The 20,373-nt window shown below is 34.7% G+C and overlaps 1 protein-coding gene across 8 annotated transcripts in view; it reads right to left on the bottom strand.

Moving 5' to 3' along the window:
- Window positions 1-116: 116 nt before the first annotated feature.
- Window positions 117-20,373, bottom strand: part of myt1la (myelin transcription factor 1-like, a) — a 130,706-nt gene continuing 110,449 nt past the window's right edge. For 3 of the 8 annotated variants that reach the window (XM_005160722.5, XM_073932720.1, XM_068215481.1), the window contains 11 exons: window positions 18,615-18,839; window positions 15,722-15,840; window positions 14,089-14,157; window positions 13,930-13,992; window positions 13,706-13,789; window positions 10,609-10,830; window positions 8,983-9,074; window positions 8,383-8,486; window positions 8,158-8,301; window positions 5,362-5,424; window positions 117-2,831 (listed from right to left, as the gene is read on the bottom strand). In XM_005160722.5, the coding sequence (XP_005160779.1) occupies window positions 2,691-2,831; window positions 5,362-5,424; window positions 8,158-8,301; window positions 8,383-8,486; window positions 8,983-9,074; window positions 10,609-10,830; window positions 13,706-13,789; window positions 13,930-13,992; window positions 14,089-14,157; window positions 15,722-15,840; window positions 18,615-18,839 (1,326 nt within the window). In that variant the 3' untranslated portion in view covers window positions 117-2,690. The remainder of the gene's footprint in view (window positions 2,832-5,361; window positions 5,425-8,157; window positions 8,302-8,382; window positions 8,487-8,982; window positions 9,075-10,608; window positions 10,831-13,705; window positions 13,790-13,929; window positions 13,993-14,088; window positions 14,158-15,721; window positions 15,841-18,614; window positions 18,840-20,373) is intronic. The other 5 variants (XM_005160723.5, XM_073932719.1, NM_001044899.2 and 2 more) reach the window with 4 other exon arrangements.

The following is a 20,373-nucleotide window of genomic DNA, read 5'->3' as shown; positions in this document are numbered from 1 at the left end:
TTCTGTTCTTCATGGGTCCTGCGGTAGTTCAGCTACTGCAATGAATGCTATAGCAGCTAGATTCTTTGACCTCCTTGATGCGAAAACTCATTATGTTAAATAAAAGGGACATGCAATGTGGCAACACAAGTTTTATTGAGTAAGAGATGTCAACACCAGCATGATAAAAATTGTACAAAGTTCACAATTTCAAAATGAAATATCACTGCAACTTGTGATCTTAAACACTTAGAGCAAAAAAAGTATCATACCAACGGAAATCATGCCATGTGGTTGAAAAACAAACTGAGAGAGAAAAAAGATATAGCTAAAGAGCTGGATAGAGGAAGAGAGCAAGAGACATTAAGAAAGCTATGCTTCTTTTCTTTCTTTTTTTTTTAAATAGAAAAATCCTGGTTTAAAATGGTTAATTAAAATCCATTTGAAATGGAAACTTGTAACCTGATGAGTTCACAATTATTAATAAGAAAAGTATTCTGCATTCAAGCATGTGACACCATTGATAGAGTTTTCTATTTAAATAGTCACAGATAACCTTTTGAAGTAGATAGTACAATGTGTGCCAACTGAAAATGAGCAGCGGAATTGTGCTTAAAATCCCTTTTCCTGTCAAATCAGTTATGATAGTGGATGAGAGGATATTGTATTTTGCTATCAGTGTGTTAAAAGCGTTACTATCTTGGAAATAAGCTGCATACACAAAGCTTTTGGAGAGAGAGAGAGAGAGAGAGAGAGAGAAATGTGGTCGGGGAGGAGATGTCTGGGTATTACAGAACCATAAATAAGAGTGACTAGCACCAATTCCAAGTCCTCTCATGCTAGCCTTAATTATACAAAATAATAGATTTCGGAAACAAAGCCTCGCGTTGAGCATCAGCATCAACCAGAGTCATTTCACGCTAAAAATCACTGCGACAGACTCATGCTCGATAAATAGGCTACACCACTGAAAAAAATCATCCCTATGTCTGACTTAGCTTGATGCTTTGAGCTTCCGCTGAATGAAGATGAACGCGGGGTCCCCAGACCATTACTGTACATGTCGTCAAGATAATATGGAGTAATATGAGCAGGTCCTCTCATCGACAGAAACTGTAATCTAGACCCGTGCCACGCCGTTTCATCGTTTAATTATCAAAAATGCATCCTGCTTCAATTTCCACGAGCTTAAAGTGCCGCTGATTTCTCATAAAGGTAAAAAATAAGCAATGAACGTGAATCGCAGGTTACCATCTCTTTTAATACTGATTGGAGTTGGGTTTGCATTGCTGATATAGTCGTTTTTGTTGTGCACTCATGACCAGATGAATCTCTACATGATTTCTTTTCTCTTTTTTTTTTGGACAAAATCTACAAGACAAGTGCTCCATTACTATGACACAATGACGTATGGATGGTGACGTTAACCCTGTATATCCAGCACACTGATAAACGAACAGATTCACTTCCTTCAGAGAAAGAAAGAAAGAAAAACGTCCCACAATTCAAACGTCTGGGCACCTCCTTGGTCTCCTGAAACAAATAAAAACACCAAAACATGGAAACAAAGGTGTCCCTGTGCAAAATCGAACATGAGAAATGGTAAACCATAATGCATTCATCCTTTTGGACTTGATCACCCATGTTTAAACCCTAAAACATGACTGTATTAAAAGATTTATATAAAACTTAATACTTTACATTTAGTAAAAAGATTCATCAGCTTTCTACTATGGTAAGAATAAGAAATTGCATATACCCAAACTTTTGCATCCCATATCTAAATAAATGATTGATTCGTTATCATATATTGCTGATATTCTATCATACTACCACTAACATTTTACGTTCATTAAATTAAGAATTAATGTTGGATTGTCTCCTTGAAATTTTTTTTTTCTGTTGGCCTCGACCAGCCGGGCGTTACATTTCGAGATGTATGGATTGGTGAAATATTTCTTGGGATTTACACACCAGTGAGTTTCCGTGTCATGATGTTTGCATTCACAATACATTTGTTTTTGTTCTATTTTCCATCTATTTTGGGAATTAAAACAAGTAAAACAAAAAAAGAGAGGGAAAAAAACAACTCAACAAACGAGCTCAAATGAAACGTTACACGTACTGCATTAGAGTGCCCACACTGACCACTATAAATATGATTTTGGAACCAAAAGACAATGTTTCTCAATATCGTTACAAAATGTACCCAAAATCGAACCACAAAAATGTACCACTGTACACCCATCGAACAGCCTGCACATCACATTAGTTCCCAATAGTTCTGTAAAGAGAAGCTCAAAGCTTACATTCCCTCGGCGTATCCCCTCTGCACCTCTTTAGATTTAAAATAATGGATGGTTTTTGTTTACAATTAATAAATACATATACACTAAAATGTGCATACATTAGCAGCTATAAACAGTACATCACATTATGTCAGGTCATATGAAAAATGTACAAAACATGAATGTTCCTCAAAACATTTGCCATTGGTAGTCTTCATCTTAAAGCAAGGCAACAAATAAGTTATGTCATATTTTTTTTTTGTTCATCAAAAGCATAACAGAATCATAAAGAAAGCCAAATAATACAATAAATTACAGCAGCAAAAAAATCATACTAGTTATCCGAACTTTTTACACGATGGGTTTCTTTTTTTCTTTCTTATCGATTCTTATCACATGACCCCCATTACCCCAACTGCAAAGCTACACTTGGATGCCTTGAACAGCTTGCTTTATGTTCTCCAGGAGGGCCTTGTTCTCCGGGCTCTGATACTGGTCCTGGTGAGTGTACATATCTGTCAAAGTGCTCACATAAGTGTCAAAGTTTTGCTCGTTCATCGGCTCCTGTGGAACAGACGGCGATCATTGAATGTCGAAAGCATCATACAGTCAATCAAACACTTAAGACAGAAAGAGGAAGGGAAAAGAGGATCTATTTAGGGAGGAATGAACCTACAACTCTTCCTAATTGTCAGCTGGTAATTATCAGCCAGGGTTTTCTACAAACGAATCTCTGGAAATGCAGGGCTTGACCAATCACATTAAAATGGTCAAAATCAAATGTAGGCCTATTCAAAATATACAGTGGAGATCAAACTAACAATTTACAACTTCAAAATCACTGCTGTATAGACATATTTGAAGTCAAAGAGCAGAGTTTTAAGGCTATTTTAGTAGTTGCATTCTAAAGTGCAGTATACTGTAAATAAGTTAAATCAGATTAAAAAAAAGATCAAAATTAGAGAAGACTTTCAGATTCCTCCAAGTTATTGGTGTTAATCTGACAACCTTAATTATCTGGCAAGCTATATTTTACTGGCAACCAAACTTTCCGGTTTCCTCTGACTTTGACAGAGACTGAAACCCTTTGACAGCAAGTTGACCAGATCAAGGGCAAAAGGAGACCCTTTCAACCACAACAAGAGAAGCTAGTCATTCCAAAATCTACAGTTTCTAGAATATTGCAAGTCCCTCAAAAAAGCCATGACAAGATAATGATGAGCACTGCAGATTAATTGGCTCACCAGTTTAGCCCTGAACAGATAATTTGCAATGACTAAACCTTTCATCAGCTAAAAAAATCGAATGATAAGACTATATTATTAATTCCTATATAACTGAAAAATGTCACGTCACCTAAAATATTTTGTTTATTTTTTAGATAACTGGCCAGCAAAAAACACATTAAAATAAAGATACAAATTTTAACAAACAAAAGTAGTTTCAAAAAAGCAAGATATTTTCCAAGAAAATTAGACTATATGAAGTGAAGTTTTTCATTTATTGTATTTTCAGTCTTATCAGGTAAGAATTCAAAATTTCACTTTGTGAGTCGTTCTTTTTAAAAGATTGTTGCGGTTGTTGTAACTACTTAATCATTTTAACAGGAACAGAAAATAACTCATTCTGATTTGAACTGAAATGTCAGAAAATGTGCAACAGGCTTCCATAAAAGGCATAAATCCTAAGCTTAACTAAGTTAATTATAGATTGGTAGGTCAGTGTAATTAGACAAATCATTATATAACGATGGTTTGTTCTGTTGACAATTGAAAAAAAAATTGCTTAATAGGGCTGACACTAGCCAAAATAAATAGATTTTAGCCTAAATAAAGCAAATAGAAAAAGAAGAAAAAATATTATAGGACATACTGCGAAAAAATCATTGACATGTTAAACATCATTTGGCAAATATTTAAAAAAAGGAAAAAAAAATCACAAGGGGGCTAATAATTCTAACTACCTATATATAATAAGCAGATTTTTTAAGGATTTGGCCTCTTTTAAAGCAACATGGCAGACTGAATGCAAATGTTTATAAGAAGCTCCTTCAGCAACATGTGGTTCATTCCTTGCCAGCCCTGACAAACAACAAAACAGGCAAAGCAATCACTTTAACCTTAAAATTTTCAAATAATAAAATGGCAGTCAAGAGTCCCGATCTGCACCTGACTGAAATCTCTTGCTGACAACATTATGGTTACTTCAGTCACTAAACTGATCACAGCGGAAAAGTGTGAGAGAATAGTTATGTGCTGTAGGAGACTAGTAATGTCTGTGAGAGACTAGTGATGTTTATGACAGACTATTGATGCATTTTGAGAGACTAATAATATGCTGTGAAAGACTAGTGATGCCTGTGAGTGACTAATATTGTGCTGTGTGATACTTGTGATGTAGTAAAGTCATTTAAAGCAAGGGCCTGTACACATATTTCTTAATTTTGACTCCAAATCAATGCTGTTTTCTAATTCTGATTAGTGTTTTTCCAAAAATAAAGAGATTTTCTAAAAGTGTCTTATTTATTTTTTTAATTAAAAAACAAAAAACTATTAGCATGGTAAAGTCACAACAAAAGTTCCATCAAATTCTCAATGACATAGATGACATGTTCTTTCTAAACAATCAAATAAATAATTACAGAGTTGATCATTTGTTCTTTAATTTTGATCTCCACTGTATATCCGATGAATAACGAAAAAAAGAATGCACATACATTATGTATGCATGCACTGGTGTGAGTTTCATGCTCATGAGTATGTAGGTAATACTGGCATTCACAAGTGATATCAAACAGATCGCCATGAGTAGCAGACAGATATCGATGAGCATCACTGTGCCTGATAAAATAATGTGTGTGTTTACAATAATAACATGAGTTTACTAAGCAAAACAAATAAATAAATATGGCTCATATTGCAACCCCAGCTTTTTTAGCACTATTCCCTATGTGTGGCACTCTGATAATACAGTATATATGGAGCTTTGTGATGCATACACATCGTACTGTGTGTTACAAAAGGGGGAGGACTAGGGGAGGAAAATGATAGTGAGGAGAAGGATAAAGTTAGACTATGGAAAATGAATCTCTTACTCTGTGGGGCATCTGTAAACAGCAGTAATTTTTAACAGGGGCCTCTTTCAGTGGCATCGGTTTCTATAGAAGGGAGAGGTGTAGAAAAAAGACTATTAGCCCGGCTAACAGCCAGAGGTCAGTGTTCTCAATAAAACTGACATACTCGAATTCACATGTGGAGGTGCACCGCAAGAAATGATGTTCTTCTTCAATATCTCGGTCTTGTTTTCCAGTACTCATATCTATTAATTCTCAAGACTATCAACATTTGAGACGGAAAATAGGTCTTGTTTCCTCGGAAAATCACCATAAAAACATAAAAATTCTGCAAGTTTAATATTAAAAGTGTGAGTTAAGTCAGAAAGAAATACAAGAATAGTTTTGTGACCTCATTCATTGACAGACTGTATTGTATTGAACTTAATTTTGATACTTTTACATTTTGTCTCAGAAAATAAGACTTAAGGTCACAATTAAATCGGAACATACATATTTCTATAGAACATTTGGATATGCATCACAACAAGACAACTCACAAATTCATTTTCATGGCAGCTTCTAACATATTAAGACTTGTTTTTTAGGGAAAAAGTGAAGTCAGATGAATAAACTTAATTTAAAATTTTGAAAAAATTCTCAGCGCCTCCCCTCAAAATAAGACATGCAATAGATTTACGAACAGCTTTTATAGCAGTTAAAAAACTGTCACGATTTACTTAAACCATGCCGTGAAAAATCAGCAATTTAAAGGGCACCTATTTTATTACCCCTTTTTGCAGATTTAAGATAAGTCTTTTGTGTCTCCTGTAAAGTTTCAGCTAAAATACCCATCAAATTATTTATTATACCTTTGTGAATATAGGACATTTAAGCTGTTAGTATTCTATAGCTGTTTTTGTTGCCTGTGCCTTTAATACAAATGAGCTGGTTCTCCCCGCCTACCGTTCTAACATGCGCGTCAGAGCCACAGATATCTTGCAGTATTGCTCTGATGGGTGTAGTCTTAACCTGCTGCATCTCATGCATAAGCAGCACAGTGACAGACAAGAATGTAGCAGATCTCCCTTACTACATTATTTGATGTATTTGTTGTCGAGTTAATTTAAGCCTTTCTGCAATAATGAGTCACACACAATGTCATTACAAAGTTTGTGTACGCGCACACACGCATACATATGTTTAACTTTGGACTGTTTTGCACTGCAACTGTGAAAGGATACACATTAATATCCACTGCTGTATGAATATCCGTTATGTTAATGTACAAAATAAACCTGATTTAGCGACAAACCAGGATTGAAGTATCTTCTGTTAAAATTGTACTGACATGCTGCTGTGGTGATGAATTACATAGATTGTACTGTCTTTATTACAAACATGCACTGTTTTAACACTGTTTTAAACTTGTAAAACTCATTCTTGAGATGCAGATGATCACAGAGAGCTGAACAGATCTTTTAATCCCAGTTGTTTTGCGCAAATCCTGCCTTGTTGATATTAATATTAATAAAATTGATATAATGGGATTATTCCCATTACTACAGACAGATACAGCTGTCAATCAATTCGGTGGGCGGGGAAAACCACACTTCTATGTCTCGTTATGGTAGGACAAACATTGATTTTATTCATAGGTGCCCTTTAAAAGGTGTGGGTTTTTATAACTGACTATATTGTGTATGCATTTGTAAGAGTATCCCATTAAGCTTTCGTCAAGGAAAGTACTTAATCATGCAAGATGATTTACTAATGTTTGTAGCAATCAATTTACTAGTATTTGCATCATTAATGCCCCCAAAAAGGAATATCTTAAGCCATACTGAGCTTGAAATGCTGTGACAGCTGCTGTAGAAGAAAAAAAATCTCTCCGTTCGTGTTCATTTATCAGTCATGCCAGAAGAAGGCGCTACCCAAACATATCGATAACCAGTCCACGTTATTTTTCATTTGCGCTGCTCTCGGTAAATTGCATTGGTCATTATGGAAATTAACTGCTGCATCTGTGTACAATTTGCTCAATAGATCACCTGCACAACTTTGTTTGCACTCCCATTTACGCTTTTACAGGATTACAGACTTTTCCCTGTTTAATAAATCTATCGTAATTGTGCATGAAGTAAACAAATCTCCATTTAAAAAAACTTTAGACATAAGCGCAAGAACCAAAGCCAAAAAATGCTGAAGAAGAACATCATTTTTTTCCACGGTGCGAGTTCTGTTTGAGCGGCATAACACATGAACAGGCAACAGTCGTCTGCTAAAAGTGCAGCTCGAGGACCTTCGTGAGCACTCTAATTAACATCCATCAACAACAGTGGGGGTGAAGAATTCAGGAGCCATATTCAAAAAGACATGTTTCAGTTGTTTACTAACATGGCTGCCACATTTGAACGGAGCTTTTCCAATCGTGCCCCGTCTCAATGTGTACACGTGTGATTCTCAGCACATCGGTAGCAACCGATCCACAGCGGCCATGTTGTTACTCAACTGAAAAGCAGTCGTTGGAGTGGAGGTTGTTTTTTCTACGATGGTCGGTAAAAGGGAAGTGACCTCAGCACAGAAGCATATGGAACTGCGAGGAACTCAACAACAGACATAAAGAAGCAGATGGGAGAAACAATAGAAACCGCAATTTCATCCCTACTGTCGCTTTGCAGACTCAGGCCCTGGCTTTTTCAGGCTATTCTACGCCCATAAACATTTAGCGTAGGTGGTGTGTTAACGTACTTGAATATCTGTTTTTAAGTAAATAATTATCCAACATTTGACTTTGTGGTCACTGGTGTTTTCTTACCGCTAGTTGAGGGCACTTACCATGTGAGGGAGCTGGATGTTGGCGAGGCTGTTGATGAGGGACTGGCTGAGGTTGGCAAGCTCGTGCAGAAGTGAGTCATTCTGCTGCTCGATGACCTTGTTTTCCTCTTCGATGGATTTCAGGTTAGTCTCCATGGTTGTGATCTGATAGGAGAAGGAGCATGCATTGGTATTTCTGTGATTTAATACATGTTGCATGTGGTAAATGTGTGTGAATCTTCTCACTTGAGTCCTTAATTTGATCATGTCTGACTCTACTTGATTGTTCGACTCATTCAGGTCTTTGATTTCTTCATCCAGTTGTTTAATCTCCTCATCATTTTCGATGCCTGAAGAGGAATGTGGTGTTAAATAAAATCGTACTGATTTAATTTTGTGATTAATACACTGTAAAACCCAACAGTCAACTTTATCAAATGAAATGAGTGTAGTTAACTCAAAATTGACTGAAAATTAATTCTACTCATTTGAACTCGGTGTTAAAGGTCATGAGTTATTTAAACACCTTATTACTTCAACTTAAATGGAGTAAGTTCACAGTACTCATTTAGATTAGTTTTTTTTTAACTCAAATGGTCTGTAGCAATCGGTTTCCTCAAACGGTTTGATTGCCTTAACTTATTGGGTTTTACAGTACTCAGTTGGTTTGAGTTCTCTTCATTTATTGGCTTTTACTGTGCTCAAATTGCTTCATTTACTCAAATAGAGTCCTCATTAGATTTAGTTTTTGAACTTACATGGTTTGTTGCAAACGGTTTACTAAAATGGTTTGAGTTACCTTAACTTTTTGGGTTTTACAGTGTAATATAATACAAAATGATGCACCTTTACTTGCTCTCTGCTTGATTGTGAGCATTTCAACCCCAGTCATTCTGGCTTTCTTCATAGCAGACGTGGCACGGGGACAGCCAGATAGACTACAGACGTGTAAAAAAAACATTACATTTTTCAATGTTATTTAAAAACACTACATTGTAACAGGTTTAGTTTAGGTTAACAATAACAGTGTCTTCCTTCTTTATTAAATATATCTTGCTTTAAAATAAAGGTTCACCCAAAACAATTTAAATCTGTTATTAATTACTTACCATCATGTCTTTTTAAACCATTAAGATCTTCGTTTACCTTCAGAGCTCAAATTAGGATGTTTTAGAATCTGAAATCTGAGAGCTCTCTAATCCTCCATAGACAGCAATGATACAGACACATTCCACAACATCCTCAAAACAGACCATATGCTTTAAGTGGTTCAATAAGAATATTATCAAGCTACAAGTTTACTATTGTGTGCTCATGAAACCAAAATAAGGACTTTTTTAACAGTTTCTTATCCTCTGTGTTAGTTTATTGTGCCCATTCATAAGCACTGTAAAGCAGTGTTTCTCAACCATGTTCCTGGAGGACAACCAACACTGCATGTTTTGGACGTCTCCTTTGTCTGTCACACCCATTATAGGTCTTGCAGTCCCTACTAAGAGCTTATGATCTGAATCAGGTGTGTTCGGTTAGGAAGACATGGAAAACGATAAGAGCTGGTGGCCCACCAGGAACATGGTTGAGAAACACTGCTGTAAACTGAAGTATAAACTATACCAAAACACACACACACACACACACACACACTCACACACACACACACACACACACACACACACACACACACACACACACACACACACACACACACACACACACACACACACACACACACGCACGCACAGTGCCTTTTTAAACATGCTAAATATACTGACACTGAGGAGAATAAACTGGAATAAAGTCAATATTTGTACACATAAGTATTATCATAGCTTCATAATATTCAGATTGAACCACAGGTATTTTTCTGGATTTTGAATGACTGGCCGATTGCTCTCTATGGATGAAAAGAGAGCTCTCGCATTTCATCTAAAATATCTTAAATGTCTAGGTAACACTTTACAATAAGGTTCATTAGTTAATGCATTTACTAACATGAACTAATCAAGAACAACACATGTACAGCATTTATTAATCATAATTGAACATTTACTAATGCTTTATTAACATCCAAATTGATGCTTGTTAACATAAGTTAATGCACCATGAGTTAACATGAACAACGAACTACTGTATTTTCATTAACTAACATTAACTAACATGAACAATTATAAATGTATTGTTCATTGTTTGTTCATGTAAGTAAATGCATTAATTAACATTAACTAATGAACCTTATTGTAAAGTGTGACCAATATCTAAATATCTAAAACATCCTCATATTCTAAAAATGAATGGCAGAGATTAGGATGTCATGAGGATGAGTAATTAATAACAGATTTTTAATCTTTGGGTGAATTAACCCTTTAAGGAGATCAGATTTGTGTATTGAAAAACAATGCAAACACACTGATTAAGAAAATGATTTCTTACTATTTGACAGCCTAGCAGAGAAAGGCTCAGATACTCATGTACCTCCGGTGGGTGAGGAAACTTCCGCTGACGTGGCCTGATCCGTCGCACCCTGGAGTGGGGCAGGTCATGCCGTCTGTCTTTCCCGACTTCCAGGAGAAAGGTGCTCCGTTCACATAACCGTCTTTCTGACGCTTGGCGGCCAGCGGGCAGCCGGATGCACTGCGGTGGGAGGCATACTTCCCTGTCACGTGACCCTGGCCATCACAGCCTGGCACTGGACACCTGGAGACATTGGGCACAGCGGAGACCAGTTCAGCAAGAAAGAGTCACCATCTTTTCTACACACATTCATACATTATAATGTTTCTTCCACAATTTCATAGTTTTCACAGAAAATCAGGATTAAGGGGAAAACTAATTCCCTAATTAACAAAAAGACCAAATCCATCAAATTTAAAATCATTTAAAGCATAAGATATATGAATAATAACAATTAATCATATATTAACCATTATTTAAACAATATTACAATAAAGTACAAGTCAGAAAAAGTATGTTGTTTCTTTTTTTCCACAAATATAAAGAAAACAAAATCATTAGCCCTCTTGTCTTTTTTTATGTTTCCCAAGTGAGGTTAATGGATAGATTTTTTTTTCAACACATTTTTAAACATAATAGTTCATTTCAAATTATTTATTTCTTTTGTCTTTGCCATGTTGACAGTACATGATGACACATTTCTTAAGGGGGCTAACAATTTTGACCTTGGCTCTTTTTTTCAACCAAATTTTTTCCAAAAGAAAAATATAACAGGAAATACTTGCTCTGTTAAACATCACTTGGGAAGTATTGGAGAATTTAAATTTTACAGAAGGACCTGTTATACTGAAATGTGATGGAACATTACTTCAGCGATTTTTTTGTAATTTTATATTTACAAAAATATTTTAAAAATTAATTTAGGCACTTTACTTACACTTTACAATTAATTAACTTTTTACGCATATGCAAATTTAATATATAATAAATATACACATAAATATAAATATAAATAAATACCAAAGTAATAAATGCTCCAAATTTGTAACAGTCTTTGCCCAGAATATAAATACAACATGCTAAATTTCATGTTTTCCCACAAAAAACCATTATAAAGAAAAAGCTCAATAAAGCTTAATATATGCAGATGTTCTTGAGTTATTGTGGACACTCAATGTATATTATACTCGCTTCTATATATTACACACCTTTAATAAAGTGCATACAGTACTAAATTTGATCTTTTTATTTTAACTGGTTTCACAAATTAAGCCATATTAAGTATTATAAATGTTACTGTATAGCACTGCAGTCAAGTGCTATTTATCAGTCCTTCTAAGATTTTACCAAGATGTTCACAGCCAAACACAATAATTGAAGCAAATAATGAGAAGTTTTGCAGAAAAACTATTAAAAGATTTGAGATTTTAGGCTGCAGATATAAAACAAAAAAGCCTAGAGGGACTGATACATGAATGAATTACAAAAGCCCAACTCTTGGCAGATGTCTTTTTTTCTTTTAAAGGGTAATCTAAATATTTTTGTTGCCCCAACCTAGATTTGAAATCCAGTATTCTCTAAATAATTTATCAAGATGGTGAATGCCTGTGACATAACCAATGCAGCACTCTAGTTTGAATGATGGAAAAATCCAGCTGTTTTCTAAAGTCTTTTAACAGAAAAACATTATCATAGAACAAGTGTACAATCAGGTAATTAGCTCAAATTTTTTGTAGAAACATTTCTCTTGGTTTCTATGAAGCAAAAAGTGAAAGTAAACTGGTACGTGGTCACAGGAAGAAAAATATAATATGGGTAATGGAATCCTAAGCGAATGATCTTCCTTGAATGATAAATGCCGCATATTGCAGAAGTGAAATACCACTACTAAGAAATACCACTGTTTTGGTCTGAAGTAAAATACTCAAAACAAAGAGGCACACATGCAAAATATGAATTTTAAGGACCCTTACACACATTAAAGGCATAGTTTAACCGTATACTCACTATTTACTCACCCTCAAACCTTCATACCTTTCTTTATTTTGTGAAACACTAAAGAAGAAATTTTTAATAAAGTTGAAAAGCTGAAAGTGTTTAATTCCATAGTAGAAAAAACAAATACCATAAAAGCCAATAGTTATAGGTTTCCAACTTTCTTCAAAATATCTTACTTTGTGTTCAACAAAAGAAAGTCAAACAGGTTAGGAACAAAGAGAGAGTAAATGATGACAGAGTTTTCAGTTGGGTGAACAATCCCTTTCACTATATGATTTTATATGGTGTTGTGCTACTCATTTGCATTTCTAACCACCATTTTACCACATATATCATTGTTAAACTATGGTTAATGTAGAAAAAAAAATCATGATTCATTTGTGTACCGTTTACCACAGCTTAATAACTATAACCATTTTTGTTTTATTTGTAGTAAAACCATGGAGATTTTTTAGAAAGATAGGAAGAACACAATTACCAATTTTGTAGGGAAAAGCAATATAACAAGTAGAGTGACAAATTACTGTTGGCAGAACATACTGTAATAAGATAAAAAATACTGTTTGAACATATTATTAGTTACAGGACCAACACTAGTCTGCACTGCAGAAATATTGATGTTTTGCCCTGCGCCAAGTGACTTTTAACCGAAGGTGCATCCCAAATCACATACCTATGCAATATTCTAGATGATACTGTGGTATAAATACTATAAACTGAAAATCCTAAAAAGAATGAGTGCACTTTAAAATTAAGAATGATGCGCTTATTCAACCAATAAAAACTTATTCAACCAGTGGAAGGGGAGGAGCTATCATGCTTTAAGAATTAAAACTGAAAGCAAAATTCTCCAACAGTACGTAATTGAATATGCTGCCTTCCGATGGTGAATGTGGCTGTACTTATGACAGGTACTATTTGGTGGTTTGGTCTTTTATGTCACTAATTTGGTCACTGCTAATTGCAGATTGGGAAACAAAAACAATTGCATATGTGTCATTTAGGACGCAACTTGAGTTATCCTCGGTACAACTGGAAAATTTCAACTGTAATCCCCAAATAAGTAACTGCAAGCAACATTCAAGTCCTGATTACTTTAAATAGTTTTTAAAAAATGCACCTGATTGGCTCCTGGTCATCCTTGTCCTCCTTACTGTGCATTATTTTAATGCCACTCTTCTTTGCCCGGGGACAACCTGACAGACTTCAGAGCAAGAAACACATTTACCAAAAGAAAAAAAATGCCAAGGGCTCCTCATTGCACTTCTTTGATTTCACTGGTGGCCAGAAAGTTATGTGAAGGTACATAATCAAGTATTAATGTGCATATTTGTGAATCTTCACCTTCTGTGCGAGGCGTAGTTGCCAGTGATGTGCCCAGAGCCATCACAGCCGGGAGTGGGACACCTGCAAGCCATGAAAACATGACAAAAAAACATTAGCATAACCTCATTTGGAGGGTCAGTTGAGGTGGCGTGTAAACACGAGGGAGCGGGAACTTACTTCAGATCTTGGGAGTTGGATGTCATCATGCCACGCATGCCCTTGTCAGCCAGTTGGCAGCTTGATAGCCTTAAGAGAGGGTTTTAGAGGTGTGAGGCTTGGCATGTTAGAACAGAAGCATGATTAAAGGTGCACTCGGCGTCAGTTTTATCTATAAAAGTTTTTGTAGTTCAATATCACATGCATTTTTTGCCTGTGCTTTTCTTTTACTCTATGGATCATATGACTGTCTGAACTCAACTGAGTTTGAGTTTGAATGGTGGATGGCATTTGTAAATTTAAAATTGGTAATTTTTTACTAGGTACTGTAAGCAATGCATTAACTAACAATATGCAATACATTTGCTACAGTATTTATTCATCTTTGTTAATGTTAGTTGCAAAAACTACAACTGTTCATTTTTAGTTTATGCTAGCTCAGGTCCATTAAACAATAATAACAGATGCCATTTTAAATTTAAATAATGCTTTAGTACTGACAAAGTTCGGAGACCCAGAAGGGATGTGATGGTGGGGAAAAAATGGATGGAAGAAAAAAAATTGTTGAGTGATAGAAAGTTCTATATTTTTAAAGTTTAGCGTTATTTTGCAAATATGTTTTGCAAGGGTTTGACTAACTCTTCCTGTTCACTTAATACATGTCAACTCTCCAGTTTCCCATTGTTATCCTATCATTAAGTATTTTCCCAATGGCGTGTACAGAAGCTGATGTGGGGTCAGTTTATCATACAAAGCGTGTCTGTCAGTGAGCGCTTAAACATGCATTTGCTGATGCAGAGGTTGCATTTAAAGATTGACGCACAGCTTTAATGGAAAGAAAGTGAATTCAGACATTTTTATATTAATTTCATTGTGCTTTCAGGATTAAAAATACGGGAGAAATATGGGAAAATACTTAATGACAGGATGATGGCGGGATATAATGGAAAATATTGGAGAATCTCGGCAAAATTTGGGGTTGACATGCGTGAAGTGAACAGGAATTGTTTGTCAAACAACAGTTTTTATGAGCTAACGCAAAAACTTGAAAAATATAAATCTTCCTATCACTCAGTTTTTTTTTTTCTCTCACAAATTTTTTTCTTCCACCCATTTTTTTCCCTTCTGGGCCTTTGTAACAATGACAAGAACAAAGATATTCATTATTGTTACCTAAAGAAGTTAACTAATTTTAACAAATGTAAGTGTATATTTTACTTTTTGCTATACTTTTTAAATATTTAGATTTTATTATACCTAAAACAAATCTGGAAAATGATTGCTAAACTTGATTAGAATTTTTTAATGAACAGAAAATTAAAAACATTACTTATTTGAAAAAAAAAAACCTATATAACAGCTGTCTGTTTTTGTACTATTACTATTACTGTACTATTATTGCCATTTTACATACAGCCCTTAGTCTTGTTGATGTATTTAAATGTGCTTCAGCTTAACAAAAAAATTTACTTGAAATTAACTTAATGGTGAAATAAACAATATACTTTGCAACATTGTCTTTACTTTAGATCAATTAAATGCATTCCAGCTAAATAAAAGTAAACATTTCCAACACAGTTAAAAAAATGCTTCAGCTTTACAAGTAAACAGCCCTAAAAATCCCATCATAATCCACTGCAGATGCAATGCTTACGTGAGGAGCTCCTTCTTGCTCTCCTTGCAGGGAGCATATTTGTGTTTGGGGCTGGGAAGAGACACTTCTCCTGAATACTGCTGATCCTCTAATAGATCCTGAAAGGGGTCCAGATCATCCTAAAAATGAGCACGAAAAAAAAAGGAAGCCAAAGATTTCATTGCAGAATAAAAAAACAAGAACAATACAATGGCCTACTAGTAACTGCGTAACATGCATATAAAAGCTACAAAGTTGTTTAAAAGAGTACAAAACAGAACAAAAGCTATCATACAACCTAATTGACTTGATTTCAAGTTGACCTATAATTTAAAAACATCACTTCCCTTTTGAAAAAATAATAACAACAGTTTAAGTCTGTGAGTTCATAAATGAGTAATTAATTAAAAATCCCCTTTTTTCTAACAATAATCTCCTATGAAGTATAGACATGCAGTACCAGCGTTATACACTAGATGTCCTTTTAGCCCTTCAAAAAATGAGCAGCGCTCCTCTCAAATCACTAGCAGAAAATACAGCTTCCCCAGTCGGTTTACTGTTTAGGACTTAGGCAAGGACAAAGCAGCCATTAGGAAAATACCAAATTGTGTCCAAACATTTTCATTTCACATACGGGTTCCTTTGCTTGGCTGTGGTGGAAAGTAAAAAGAAATAGGGGAAGACTAAAGCTCAGCCTACGGATCGCTCTGGAAGTGGGCTAAACACGTAAGCAGTAAACGCCAATCCTGCTATGACTACCACTCACCTACAAACTTCCTTTCAGTTAACCAGTTAAATGCAGGCAAAAACTAAATATCTGTTGAAATAAGGACATGAGCAGCCCTGAACAGGGCTCGTTAGAATTTTCGTTGTCAGTTTCTGCAACGTTTCATTAAAGTACACATGAAATCAAAACTAACCATACTGATTTTGCTAGCTAACATTGCTAGTTTTGTGGTGAATAATTCATCCGTGCTTCTCATTAAGAAAAAAAAAAAGTGTTTACCCTTGTAATCTAAATTTGAAATCTAAAAATACACTTCCTGTTTGTTTTCAGTTAAATTCTCTGAGGTATTGGGTGTGTTGTATGTATGTTAACCACGCCCCCCAACTGTCAGTTTTGACAGAGCTTTTATGACAACAAACAAAACTAAAGAGTGGTTAGCGTGCTGAAATATTGTGCGGAAGCTCTCTTGGCTTCCCAAGTTCGAAACCCGGCTCATGGAGCTTTCCCGATCCTACCCCCCTCTCTCTCCCTCTTCACTTTCTTGCAAACTACTGTACTGTCAAATAAAGGCAAAAATGGGCAAAAAAAATGTAAATAAAAAAAATGGTGAGGAGGAGGTGTTTGTTTTAACTTTCCGCAAACCCTTTTCCCAATCTTTCTGAATTAAATGCCTACTTTACTACATCCAATCAGCTCACAGCAGAAAAAACAAGCCACAATATTCCATTAATATTCTGTTTCTCTAGTAACTGTGTCACACAATGGAAAAAACAAAAAAAAAACTGCAGCTTCTGGTTCATGTGGACTTTAAACTGTCAGGATAAAATGTGCTAATGCTAGGTTTCCTGAGAAAAACATATCAAAACTCAAATTTAATTAAGGATTTATTTTTGCTAACAGTTTCACTGCTAACATAATAGACTGTTTTCACGTTTCCGGGTTTCTCAGTAGCAGAGGGCATCATAGTTGGGTCAAGAAGAGTGCAGTGAAACCACCAAAAATTTTTTCAATCCTATTTGCTGAAATAATAAAAGAGAAACTCCACAAGGGTGTTATCAAGACTTTCAGAAAAAGAAAAAAAAAATACTGTGAGACTGATGACGGCAGCCAGAGGAGAGAATAACGTCAAATTTACTCTCAGCCACATAGACGCTGGATTAGAAACACCTTGCATAAGCAGTCATTCGTTTTTTGTAATTTGAAGCAAAGATGATAAGATACATTCATAAATCCATATAAATGTATCATATTTAATATGTTTAAAAATGATTATTGTGACTGTTAAATGCATTATGATGACTGTTAAATGCATCATAACAGTTTTGTAAAAATGGGTCCATTAATGATTGTTTTTGAACTCTCTGTCATCAGCTATTGGTTGGATAAACAGATAGTACCACCCCCAAACTCACACCATTGGTTAAGCCTACATTGTTTTGTTGGAATAAAGGGTATTATAGAATACATTCACAAGACAAATGTCCTGAAAACAGAAATGTTTTCCATTGATCTTTTGAAAGGTTTTGCACATAGGCAACAACATTGTCGAAACAATCCCTATTTACAAAGATCCACAAAAACAAATAAAAAGAGCTGTATTGTACTTGTGGGGTCAGTTGATAGCGATGTCACTTTGTAAAGAAACTATGCGCCTGCCTAGTCCTGTAAGTAGCCATTGTCTTTTTGTTTGTCAAGTACACAAACACATATCTATTTATTTCCCACAAATGTTTTTGCGGGTTTTTGTACTTCACATAGAGATTATATAAAAAGTATTCAAATAAAAGCATTTTGAAACTCTTGTGTATAGGTATGTTTGTTAGGATTTTTGTAATTTATTTGTTTACTTTATTACTTTTTTATATTTTTAGGTTTATATAAAATAACATTACCTCACTGATTTTAAAATACCACTGATCAGAATGCTTGAACAGCAATCTTTTTGACATTATTTACACTTACAATGTGCGAGACAAGAGAAGGTATTTGTTTAAATTGAACAAATTTTTATTAACCAATTATTCACTTTATTAGATCATCCTCTATTTAGCTAAATTAAATTCTAATAGCTACTCCAGATACTGATCAGATTAGCTATAACCTTCTCCATTACGACAAACAACATTTGCAAAAAGGTGGCACTATTGATCTAAATTGATTCCAGCTAGAATGAATGGGTGTCAGTACCTCCTTGTGGTCATCATCCAGTCGTTTGATCTTGGTGTAGTCCACAGGCAGGTCCCAGCAGTCCGCCGTGCTCATCTGGTAGCAGTGGCTGTTGAGTAGGGCCTGCCGCTGGGGCGACATGGGCTGCAGGGGGGTCAGGACTGTGCCCCCACTGCCCTCCCCCATCCCTCCGACCCGGCCCACATCCAGAGCTCTGCTATCATCTCCGTCTCTGTCATCAGGACTCTGTAAGAGAGTAAAGGGAATAATTAAGAGGTAAAACGATTGAAAACAAACTGAGAAACAAACACATGGCTCATATAAACAGCTCAAATTAATCTTTGATAAAAAGAAATTGGCGGGGAAATGATTTATTGTTACCTTTTTATTTATTATATTTAGATAATTAAATGTAATAAATAAAAATTATTTAATTAATCATTATTAATAGTTTCACTGTATTTATCACTGTTATGTTGTACTGTATTGTTAGGGATATTTTAAACTTATAGTTATAAAATCATAATCAGATATTTTTAATGTACATTTGTAGTGTGCTTATATATGATTAATGAGCACTTTTTTAAATCATGCACAATTTTCATATTTTCATGCAATATTTTTGCTTGTTACAATAAAAAAAGATTGATTCTTGTGTCCTGATGCCCACTGTCATTTACAAATCAGCAAGAAAATCTATATAAAGGCAATCATTTCAAAACCAGGCTCATATTGTTTGATTTGGACTGGCATTACAGACATAACAGGACAGATATCAAAAAGAGATTTTCTATTACAAAATACTTTTTGTTGTTGTTGAACCAGCAAGCATTGCCATTAATTGTGTGTTGAAAGATGCTAAACCAAAACAGTAGTTTCTTTCCTGCATTAATAATTAAAGTTGCATCATTTGACTTATTTATCACTGCTGCAGATTTTGTCATGTATAGCAATTAATGTCTTGTAATAACAAGCTGTATTTGTATCTGTACTAAATCAGTTAGTTGTTTGCCACCCGTGCCATGTTTCATATACTGTACAAATTCTGTGTTGCATATTACAAGACAAGCATCTTGTTCTTTATGTATGCTAGACTGTTCAGAATTTTGAGGTCACTATGTTTTTTAAAGAATATAAACGCTATTATTCACCAAGGATAAAGTAAACTGGTCACAAGGGACACAGATATGTAAAATGTAGCCTAAGATTTCTTTTTCAAATAAATGTTGCTCTTTGAATTCGTTTCAAGAGCAGTATAAAGAAAGCATAAGTGTTTACAATATAATAATAATGTTAATAATGTAATAAAAATATTCATATTCTTGGCCAGCATATTTTAATAATTCATGGATCAAGCAACACTGAAGATTGGTGTGATGGTGCTGAAAATATAGCTTTGAATAATGAGAATTGTTACATTATTAAATACTAGAACACAATTCCTTTGTATTATTATTTTATTTTATTTTATTGTTTGATCAAATAATAACATTTATAAGTCTTATCAGAGGGGGCATCTGAGAGGTGAAAACATCTTGTTGCTTCAACAACATAAATTGTATTACAAAGTACAGATTACTATCTCTACAATCTGAAAACTACAGTTTCAAATTCTATACCCCCCTCCCCCCTCCAAAAATAAAATAAAACATGTTTGCTGTTTGTTTACATTACTTACAGAAAATGAGCTGAAACAACTAAAGTCTTAAGTTTTTTTGGGAAACAACTTAATTGTTTTATGTTCAATCCAGTTACATTTGTGAAAATTAAATAATTTAAC

Source organism: Danio rerio, chromosome 20 (assembly GCF_049306965.1).
Source record: "Danio rerio strain Tuebingen ecotype United States chromosome 20, GRCz12tu, whole genome shotgun sequence".
Classification (NCBI taxonomy): Eukaryota; Metazoa; Chordata; class Actinopteri; order Cypriniformes; family Danionidae; genus Danio; species Danio rerio.
Note: the sequence above shows the minus strand (reverse complement) of the source record. Positions and strands in the feature narration are given on the sequence as shown.